Source organism: Myotis myotis, unplaced genomic scaffold (genome assembly GCF_014108235.1).
Source record: "Myotis myotis isolate mMyoMyo1 unplaced genomic scaffold, mMyoMyo1.p scaffold_m19_p_14, whole genome shotgun sequence".
Classification (NCBI taxonomy): domain Eukaryota; kingdom Metazoa; phylum Chordata; class Mammalia; order Chiroptera; family Vespertilionidae; genus Myotis; species Myotis myotis.
In genome coordinates this window covers 669,988-681,438 of record NW_023416318.1, presented here as the reverse complement: position 1 = coordinate 681,438, position 11,451 = coordinate 669,988, and the positions used below count along the sequence as shown (strand labels likewise).

The 11,451-nt window shown below is 44.2% G+C and overlaps 1 protein-coding gene across 1 annotated transcript; it reads left to right on the top strand.

Moving 5' to 3' along the window:
* The first annotated feature begins 347 nt into the window (after window positions 1-347).
* Window positions 348-10,466, top strand: MRPL35 (mitochondrial ribosomal protein L35). Its single transcript, XM_036333904.1, has 4 exons — window positions 348-463; window positions 5,971-6,160; window positions 6,825-6,969; window positions 10,130-10,466. The coding sequence occupies exons 1-4, from the start codon at window positions 421-423 to the stop codon at window positions 10,316-10,318; spliced, it is 567 nt and encodes a 188-aa protein (XP_036189797.1). The 5' UTR covers window positions 348-420; the 3' UTR covers window positions 10,319-10,466.
* Window positions 10,467-11,451: the final 985 nt, after the last annotated feature.

Sequence of the window (11,451 nt, the reverse complement as noted above, 5' to 3'; positions counted from 1 at the left end):
TATTTTATTTTTTAAATATTTTAAATTGATGTTTACAGAGAGGAAGGGAGAGGGGGAGGTAGAAACATCGATGAGAGGGAATCATGGATCAACTGCCTCCTTCACATCCTCAAAAGCGGGGAAGAGCAGAGAGAGGCCTGGTGACCTCCCCTGCATGGGTCGACACTCAACCACTGAGCCACACGGGCTGGGCTATGTTCTGTATTTTAAATAAGATTTTTCAGTCAAATGCTCAGTAAAAATGTATTAAGAGCCTACAGTAAAGGACAGCCTGACCAGTACAAGACGTTCAATAAAAGTTGGTCTGGCCGGCCCTTCCTTTAATTTCCCCCCCTTCCTTGACTCCACCTCGTTTTCCTTAGTGCCCTTTTACCCTGGCTCTTTTAGACCCAACGCGGCCGCCGTAGGGCGGGAGGCAAGATGGCGGCTCCCGTGCTGGCCGGAGCGGTGAGAGTAGCATCAGGTCAGTGGGAGAGCCACGCGCTCGGTTCTTGCCCTCACAGAAGGGGAGCCGCGCGGGATGGAGTGGAAGTTAACAGGAAAAAGCGGGGGGAGGGCGTCTCGTTATTTGAAACCAGAAACTCTTGGACCCTCGCGTACCTGCGCGTCCCGAAGTTGGCTTTCTTACGGGCTCCTCGCCATCCCCCCTTCCTTCGAGAACAAACCGGAGGGCAGGGCGGAAGGGGCCAGGACCACCCCTCACGACCTTTGACCTTGGCCGCTGTCTGAGTCTCGGAGCTTCGCGCAGTGGGGGTGACCCCGAGCTCCGGCGCGCAGAGCGCCTCGCCGGCGGGCACGGAGGAAGCGGGTGTGCGGCTCGCAGGCCGCGCGGGGGGCGGCGGTTCGGTGCCTTCACCAGCCCCGCACGGGACGGGCTCCGGGATTCCCGGAGCGAGGGGGAGGACAGGGGTGAAAGCCACTTAGCTTAGTTGGAAGAGGACTTTTGCAAAAAGGTAAAGGTCATTCAGATGTGGTAAGATTACAGTAAGTTACTTTCACGAAAAATAAATGAGAGCAAAATCCTGTGGGAGAATAGAGATTAAAATAAATTAGAGCAAAACCTCTCCCGCGTGGCCCGGTGGTTGAGCATCGACCTATGAACCGGACGCGCACGGTTCCCTGCGGTCCGGGCACAGGCGGGGCTGCGGGCTCCGTCCCGGTGCGGGGCGTGCAGGAGGCAGCGAGCCATGATTCTCTCTCATCGTTGTTGTTTCTCTCTCTCTCCCTCTCTGAAATCAACAAAAATAAATATTTTTTGAAAGCTACGATGTAAAATTTCCAACTTACATAAGAGTTTCTTTACATGGGTTATTTTTAATTTGTGAAATAACAAGGAAAAATGTATGTAACATACTCGAATGGCTTACATACCGGTCTGCCTGGTTTTGTTGCAGTTTGTAGATACTGCTTTTTTAAAAAATACGCATTTTTATTGATTTCAGAGAGGAAGGGAGAGGGGGAGAGAGATCGGCCGCCTCCTGCCCGCCCTCCTGGGGGTCCAGCCTGCAGCCCGGGCTGTGCCCTGACCCTGACCGGGAATCAGACCCTGACCTCCCGGGCCAGAGGTAGAGACAACCCCTGAGCCACCTGGCAGGGATTTTTTTTTTGAAAAGCAAAGGTTTGCGGTAATTCTGTGTGGAGCAAGTTTATTGGCTCCATTTTTCCAACAGGCACAGGTGATGGTTTGTATTTTTTAACAATAACATTTTTAATCAAGGTAAGTATATTGTTTTTTTAAGACACAGTGCTATTGCACACTTAATAGACTACAGTATAATCTAAATGTAACTTTTACATGCACTGAGAAGTCAAAAATTCGTGTGACTTGCTTTATTGTGGTATTTGCTTTATTGTGGTGGTCGGTGCGGAGCCCATATGCCTGTAGCTCTAAAGCGAACATCGGAAAACTGCAGCCAGGTCAGGGCACAGAACACCCAGAGCCTCTTCTGCACCCTGGGAGCCTCCCCATCAAAGTCCCGTTTGGGGCCAAATATAAACACTTTTCTCATTATTATTGCCTTGTTCTTTTTTTTTTCTGTAATAGTTTCAGCATCTAATTGTGCATCTTTTTAAAATATGTATTTTTCTTATTGATTTCAGACAGGAAGAGAGAGGGAGGGAGAGAGAGAGAAACATCAATGATGAGAGAGACTCATGGATCGGCTGCCTCCTGCACGCCCCCTACTGGGGACGGAGCCCACAACCTGGGCATGTGCCCTTGACCGGAATCCAACTGTGACCTCTGGTCCGCGCTCATTGCTGCTAAATAATAGTCTCTTAAGAGACTACCCCACAATTCTCCATTTTACTGTTGATAGGCGTTTTCAGTTTGGGGCAGTTAGGTACAAAGCTGATTGACCTGGTGTCCTGCTATGTGAGTGCCAGAGTTTCTCTAAGGTGTGTGTATATGTGTGTGTGTGTGTGTGTGTGTGTGTGTATTCAGCACTGCCTGCTACGGCCAGTGATGTGTTTATTTAAAGTCACCCCAGCATTGTATCCTTTACTTCCTCATCAACAATTAGTATTGTCAGACCTAGAGATTTTTGTCAATCTGGTATATATTTAGTGATGTCTCACTGTGGTTTGCATTGCACTTACCTGATTAGTCATGAGCCTAAAATACCTTTACACATGTGTAGTGGCCATTTAAATTTCTTTTTTTTTTTTTTTTTTAAATATTTTATTGATTTTTTACAGAGAGGAAGGGAGAGAGATAGAGAGTTAGAAACATCGATGGGAGAGAAACATCGATCAGCCGCCTCCTGCACATCTCCCACTGGGGATGTGCCTGCAACCCAGGCACATGCCCCTGACCAGAATCGAACCTGGGACCCCTCAGTCCGCAGGCCGACGCTCCATCCACTGAGCCAAACCGGTTTTGGCCATTTAAATTTCTTTTATGAAGTACCCACTTAAATATGTTGCCCATTTTTTTATTCAGTTGTCTTATTGATTTATAGTTCTTTTTTTTTTTTTTTTTTTTTTTTAATTAAATCTTTATTGTTCAGATTATTACATTTGTTCCTCTTTTTTCCCCCCCAAAACTCCCCTCCTCCCAGTTCCCGCCCCACCCTCCGCCCTCACTCCCCACCCACTGTCCTCATCCATAGGTGCACGATTTTTGTCCAGTCTCTTCCCGCATCTCCCATACCCCTTTCCCCCCCAAGAATAGTCAGTCCATTCCCTTTCTATGTCCCTGATTCTATTATAATCACTAGTTCATTCTGTTCATCAGATTATTTATTCACTTGATTCTTAGATTCACTTGTTGATAGATGCATATTTGTTGTTCATAATTTGTATCTTTACCTTTGTCTTCCTCTTCCTTTTCTTAAAGGATACCTTTCAGCATTTCATATAATCCTGGTTTGGTGGTGATGAACTCCTTTAGCTTTTCCTTGTCTGTGAAGCCCTTTATCTGACGTTCAATTCTGAATGATAGCTTTGCTGGATAAAGTAATCTTGGTTGTAGGTTCTTGGTATTCATCACTTTGAATATTTCTTGCCACTCCCTTCTGGCCTGCAAAGTTTCTGTTGAGAAATCAGCTGACAGTCGTATGGGTATTCCCTTGTAGGTAACTGAGCCTCTTTCTCTTGCTGTTTTTAAGACTCTCTCTTTATCTTTTGCTCTTGGCATTTTAATGATGATGTGTCTTGGTGTGGTCCTCTTTGGATTCCTTTTGTTTGGGGTTCTCCGCGCTTCTTGGACCTGTAAGTCCATTTCTTTCACCAGGTGGGGGAAGTTTTCTGTCATTATTTCTCCAAATAGGTTTTCAATATCTTGCTCTCTCTCATCTTCTGGCACCCCTATAATTCTGATGTTGGTACGCTTGAAGCTGTCCCAGAGGCTCCTTACACTATCCTCGCATTTTTGGATTCTTTTTTCATTTTGCTTTTCCGGTTGGGTGTTTTTTGCTTCCTCGCATTTCAAATCATTGACTTGATTCTTGCGCTCCTCTGGTCTGCTGTCGGGAGTCTGTATAATATTCGTTATTTCAGTCCGTGTATGCTTAATTTCTAGTTGGTTCCCCAATATAAGATCGAGGGTCTCATTAGTTTTCTTGTAGATCTCATTAAGTTTATCGGCGGCTTCTAAACAGTTCTTGAGAGACCTTAAAAGTGTGGTTCTGAACTCTATATCTTCCATTGACAATTTTGTCCTGTTTCTTTGTCTCCGCATTTTGTTATGCTTCCTTGGTGCACCCCCTAGTGGTCTTTGTTCGCAGTCTTATAGTTAAATCTTGATTGTTGTAGCTAATTCCAGGGAGGGTTTGACCTCCAGGCCAAGTGGCTATGAGAATCAGCTGTGTCAGCAGTGAGAGAACTTCTGTCCTCTAGGGAGGTGCTAATCTGGCGTTTGCCTGAGGCTATCCGGCAAATGCCTGTGTGCAGGGCTTGGGCGGGGCGGGTCGCACAGGATCAACAGGGTGGGCCGGAGAGAGCAGTTATGGCGGCTCTCAGTCCTGTCCCCAGGGGCTCTGCCTCTCTGAGTCCCAGCACCCGCTGCACACCTCGGAGAGAAAGCTGCACTCGCTCTGACCAAAGCCAGACAGTCCCGCTTCTCCCGTTTGAGTCTGGGTCCCTAGAGACTCGCCCGGATCTGAAGCTCAGAGTCTGCGACTCCCTCCCGATTGGAAACGCCAACCGCGCCCTCCGCCGCCAGCCCGCTCCACGCACTCAGCACCTCAGAATTTGACTTCAGCACTGCGCCTCCTCTGAGTGTCCGTATGCGTTTCTCTTTCCTCCTAGTTGTAGGACTTCCACTCAGCCAGCGTTCCAGTGGTTCTGGGTGATGTCCCTTCTGTTTTTTGGTTTCACTTTTGAAGTAGTTGTTCAAAGCAGCAAACTCCGGTGTTAACCTATGCCGCCATCTTGGTTCTCCCTATAGTTCTTTATATATTCTAGATATGCAAACTTTCTCATTTAATTGTGTTTTCCAATATCTTTTCCCACTTTGGCTTGCCTTTTTAGTTTACTTAAAGTATCTTTTGATGAAAAGAAATTCTTATTGTCATCAACTTGAATTTATTGTCCTTGTGCTTTTGAAATAGATGACATAGGTGGGTATCGACTCACTATGACATGTAGATTCCATTGAAAACACTTAAAAGTGATGTGACAGCTTATTTTTTAAATTTGTTTTTTTCTTTATCCTCACCAGAGGATATTTTTTCCATTGATTTTCAGAGAGAGAGTGGAAGGGAGGATGAGAGAGGGAGAGAGAGATGGAGAACCATGGATGTGAGAGAGACACATTGATTGGTTGCCTCCCAGATAAAGGGGACTCCACACATCTAGAGCCTTCATGATCTGCCCTCTGATCTGCCCGCCCTGTTTCCCACTGCTTCCCCCCAGGCATTTCCAATACAGTCGGGCACGCAGTGCTCAGCTCCTGTGGCAGGTCCAGTCCCCGCTCCAGGCTTACATTTGTCTCAGCCTTGTTTTTGCATGTTTTTTATCCTACCTGGATTGTGTACCTCTTCCTCTCATGGCCTGTTCATTTTCTAGATGAGAGTTCAGGTACCTCTGCTGTTTTCTTTGCGTCCTTCTCCTGCCAGTCTTGACTCTCAGGAGTTGTCGAGCTTTCGTGTCTGCCCTGCCATTGCACTCTGTGCGGGGTTCTATCTCATCAGAGCGTAAGGTCTGGCGGGTGGGAATTCATGTTATATATATTTTGTTTTGTACTGTTGAACATAGAACTAGGACACATCAGACTGAATCGTGGCGATGGTTGCACAACTCTAAATTTACTAAAAAGCATTAGGTTGTACACAAATGGGTAATTTTTTGGTGTGTAAGTTTGCCTTAATAAAGTTGGTAAAAAGCTCCACAGGTGAGTCTGATCTTGAGGACACATTGATAATGTATAACACTTAGTTGCTTTAAAAATTTTGTATTACTTAATTTTAAATATCTGGATTCATATGTGGGTGTGTCGTATTAAGCATGTATGCTTTTCCGTCTTTACAGGAATCTTACGGCCCCTGACTGTTTTGGCGTCTTCAGCCTATCGACACAGTGCCAAGAATGCCTGTCTCAGTTCTGCACTGTCCACCCGACATCTTTGTCATGTTCAGACTCCAGTTGTTTCCTCTGCGCCCAGACTTACGACATGTATCAGAAACCTGGCATGGGGGCACACTGGAACAATCCTCAATAGGTAGAGTATATCTTAGTAAACATGTTCTTGGACAAAAATTCTAAAATATTCATGCCTGCAAAGACATCTTAGAAATAGGGGATACTTTTGTGTACCTGCCGTTTGTTGCATAGACTTTGCCTGATGGAGTGGGAGACTAGGATTGACATCCATATGCCTGTGTGCCTGCAGCAGGGACTACCAGACAGCACACTTCTGGTTTCTGGGTGTGGTTTCCTGGATGGAAGCTGTCAGCAAGTGGAGGGTTAGCAAGATGCTCAGCTTGCAAGGGTGGGCTGCATGTGGTGCTCATTCAATCAGCAGGCATTTAGTTAAGCACACCTGGCTGCCTAGCACTGTACTTGGCAGAAAGTATACAAAGATAAACAAGTTGAAATCCTTAGGAGGTGACAATCTAGTGGGCAGATGGGTTAAAAATCAGGTGATTGAAATATAATAGAATCAGTTCTCTCCTAGGGATTGAGAGGGTAGATGACAGTCCGACATGCAAGTTGGTGATAGTTGCTGTTCTTATGTATGCATACATTCATGGATCTTTGGAAGAAACAATGTATATTGAAAGTCAGCTGTGTTCCTGTGGAACTACTTATTTCTAAGTGTAGAAATGGATTTTATCACTTAATCATTCTTACTGCTCAGTTAAAATTTTAAAAATCTATTTTAGAGTGGCCCCCCTGCTTCCAGATGTCCTGAAGCTACCGGTCAGAACTGTAACATACTACAGTGCACGAAAAGGCAAGAGAAAGACTGTGAAAGCTGTCATCTACAGGTTTCTCCGACTCCATTCTGGCCTTTGGCTGAGGAGGAAGGTGGGTCTTCAGCTGTCACTTGATTGAAAAAGGAGTGTGAGCAGATTGAAATGAAGCTGAGTTCAGCCTATTCGTTGACCTATTTCTCCCACTGTACCCATAGCTGTTGCCGTGCTGTGCTTAAGTGCTGGCGTGGCAGGCTTCACGTCCTGTAAGTGAATCCCTGTGAAGGAAACACGTTTAAACCTTCATAAACATTATTCACATGGTGAAAGTCTTCAGTGTGGGACAGGATCATCTCAGGTCTCTTCCATGACTGGCTTCCCTGTGGGTAACGCGATAACCTGTGGGAGGCTCTGTGTAACCCTCCAGTATTACGTCCGAGGCGGCTCCCGCCGGCGTTACTCACATGGCTCAGATTTGGGGACTGAAGAGCTTTTCAGCCCACTTTGAGTTGGATTCTCCAGGCTTAATCTTGATGGCAGAACGTTAACCCCACATACACTTTTTTTAAAAACTTTATATGTGTTTCTCTGTTGGAGAGTGTAATTGCGGACCATATCGGCCAGAACTCCAGTACTTGCTCTGGCCACAGACCACAGCCTAAGGGGCTGCCAAATTGTTACGGCTCTGTCCTCCCCCACAGAGTGTTGTGAGCATGACCAGGGGCTTTTTTGTTCATGTCCTTATTCATGGAAACAGTAACTGATCCTTAGAAAGCAGCAGACAACCAGAGTTTTGTAAAACCACCTTTGAGTTTTGATAACTATTCAAACCCTAAAGTCCTTTTATTATTTGGAAGTTAACCAGTAATTCTTTAAAGATCAAATTTTGCTTCCCTATAAAAGTAAACAATTGGTAGGACTTTGTCACTATTTGATAGGTTGAAAGGATTATCCCCTATCTCTAAAACAACCCTAACTTTGTAAGTGAATAGGTTGATTGGCACTCTCAGCCCATTTCTCCACTGGAACAATTCTGTAGTAGTTTCCTACACTAGTTGATAAAAGTTCATGTAATCCACATAGGTTCGTGGTCAGCAAACCGCGGCTCGAGAGCCACATGTGGCTCTTTAGCCCCTTGAGTGTGGCTCTTCCACAAAATACCATGTGCGGGCGCGCACGTACAGTGCGATTGAAACTTCGTGGCATGCACAGAAGTCGGTATTTTGTGGAAGAGCCACACTGAAGGGGCCAAAGAGCTGCATGTGGCTCACAGGCCACGGTTTGCCGAGCCGCAGTTTGCCGACCACTGACGTAGGTGAACTAAGTAGTTGAGGTAATAGTTGTGAATTTTGAAAATTTTGGACTATTGGAAACATTTACTCTCCCTTTTAATTCTACTAATTATTTCCAGGTCCTCACCTGACCCTAGATCAAATGAAATGGGTGGTTTTCTTTGCCTTCCCATGTCTCTTTTATTGGGGCCTGAAACCCTCATGTTGTTGTGGGGGACCTGGTCAAATTCTCCAGTCATAACATCTAGTCCCATTCAGGGCCCCAGAAAGTATTCCATCTGCAGAAAGGCCTGTTTCAGCAAAATCTAATTTTAAGAGGAAAATAACAAATCTGGTCAGATTAATTCACACTAATGTGTAAAAAAAAACCAAAGTATTTTCTGTGGGACAGTTCCATCCAGGTGCCCTAATTTTTATTGTTTATTCTCCCCTTCCATTTCTGAACCTAGAGGTTGTCTAAATGTTTCAGATGTTTTCACATTGTTGCATTCCACAGAGTAATCTTCAAATGATACTGGCAGTGATGGCTAGGACAGCAAATTAGTTGTAAGTCAGAGGTCCACAGGGACCCAGTTTGGCTTGTAAACTACAAAATTATTATACAGATATGAGAATTTTGATTTGAATCTTTCAATTTTAAATTGTAATCAATGGGTAGTAAAAATCTAATCTCTAGCATTTTAAAACCAGAACTCTTAACCTTTCCTTTCTTTCTTTTCTCTTCTTTCTTTCTTTCATTTATTTATTGATTTCAGAGAGGAAGAGAGAGGGAGAGATAGTAACATCAGTGATGAGAGAGAAACATCTATCAGCTGCCTCCTGTGTGCCCCCTACTGGGAATCAAGCCCATAACCAGAGCATGTGCCCTGACCAGGAATTGAGCTGTGACCTCCTGGTTCATAGGTTGACGCTCAACCACTGAGCACACCGGCCGGGCATGTTAACTGATTTCTGAGCATCACTGTACTATGGGGCTTGCTGGTCACAGTGATGACACAGAGACTTGTCAGAAACCCAGAGCACCTTCTCAGCAAAGAGCTGTGGTTTTGTTCAGTTAGTACAGTGCCCTGAAGCGCTTGACTTAAAAGGACTCAAGGACTCACACATGGAGTGGGTTCTCGTCTCCCCTCCCCTGTAAGTTACTCTGTGGTTTTAGACAAACATTAACCGGGGTGGCACCTATGGTCTCTACTTGTTTAAACAGGCTATGATTATAGTTTTTATATTCAATCTAATTTTCTGTTTCTTCAGAAATTAATTCTTTAAAATAATTTTAATAATTGTCATTTAAGTATAAATGTAATTTAATAATACATTTATGACAGTTCTGGGTTAAACATGGGTTAACCATTCCTTCACCACTCCTAGTAATAGTTTTACTGTATTCATTATTCCTCACAAAAGTATTTACTACAGAAATTGGTCCCTAGTGTGTGGAAAGAATAAATATATTTGAGAACTGTGCTTCCTGGCCCTTATAATACTTGGCCCCTTAAATGAACATAAATGTTACCAACCTAGCCGGGACGCCCTTCATGCTCCTCCACTTTAGGAATAAAAGTAGTGTAGTGCCTACGTCCTCTGACCTCAGTCTGCTACATAACCTTTCTAATCAGTAGCTATTTCTCTTTAATTTGTAAAATGAGAATAATAGTATGTTGTTGAAGATTGTTAAGAGATAATAAGGTAATGCATATAAAGTAAGCTATTATCTATCATTACCCTGTACTTCACCAGGCACATATATTTATTTAGCTTTATTTTCTGTGGTTTTAACTTAAAATTTTTTCAAAATATTAAATTGTTAATATTTCTTTTTCAAAGTACCCATGCTTTCTCTATCCAACCCCCATTGAGAATCACATCTTTCTGAGAAACATACCAGCCCCAATGAAAGTCGGTCTTTGTTGCCATTGGGCCCATAAACCATGAGTAATAAAGCTAATGTAATGTTTGAAATGTCCTTGTAATATCATCTAACAGGCTGGTTATAAGAAAAAATTATGGAAGAAGACGGCTGCAAGGAAAAAGCGCCTGAGGGAATTTGTGTTCTGCAATAAAACCCAGAGTAAACTCCTCGATAAGATGACGACGTCCTTCTGGAAGAGGCGAAACTGGTATGCTGATGACCCTTACCAGAAGTACCATGACCGAACGAACCTGAAAGTGTAGGTCAGAAGGGCTGCGATTCCCGTTACTGGATACGCATCTTTGGGTATATGATGTCTTTGCAAAAATGAATGTAAGAGTTGATGTACTAACTGATACGGAAACATATATATAGAACCAACATTAAACTTACCAGAGTTTTAAAATGTAATGGCTTAAACATTCCCAGCTTTGTTCAGGGATAAAATTAGTGACTACTTTTAACAAGTGGTCATGGCTTAACTTGTTGTTCCAGTTAGGCTTATTTAGTTACAAAAAATCTCAGGTTAGGACATAAAAAGACTCTAAAGCGAAAGAGAGTTCAAGCAGTGTGACCTCGTTTTCAAGGCCACCAGCCCACCTCCATCTCCCACCCAGAACTAAACCAACTTGCAGCCTCGGGAAGAGCACAGATGCTATGGGGAGCCTGGATGGAGGCACCTCCAGGAGCTGAGCAGCAGGGAATGTGGGTCCTTAGGCTTGGGGTCTGCATGTATGTGTTTCAGTTCTTTATAGATTGTAGGCTCCATTGTCTACTCACCAACTTGTCTGTCACAGCTTTTGCTCACTCTTATAGTTTCTGCTTCTTTTCTACATCATGACCCTCAGCGCCTGTCTCTAATTGCCAAGAGCTCTTAACTGGCCAGCTTATCTTTTAACACCAGGTCTCATCTCCTGTCACAAACAGTGCAGGGATTGGCTGTTCTCAGGCCAGGAGCCCACCCTGACTCACTTGGCTGTGTTAGCAATTCATGTGGAGCAAAAAGTAATTACGAGGACAGTTTCACTTAGAGGTGAGCACGGGAGGCAGCACATAGCTGGTGTATTTACTAGGTTCACTGTGTTCACAGCAGTTCTTAGTTTATTGGGACAGTTTTTTTAAAGAGAGAAGAGCAAATGAAATAGCCTATGAGTGAGCCCATTCAGTAAGCAGAAGTGGCTACACAAATGAAGATAGAAACTTTTACTCACAAGTTGAAAGATACTGTATTTTTTAAAATATTTTTTTTATTGATTTCAGAGAGGAAGGGAGAGGAAGCGAGAGAAACATCCATGATGAGAGAGAATCATAGATCGGCCGCCTCCTGCACGCCCCCCACCGGGGACGGAGCCCGCAACCCGGGCATGTGCCCTGACCAGGAATCGAACCTCGACCT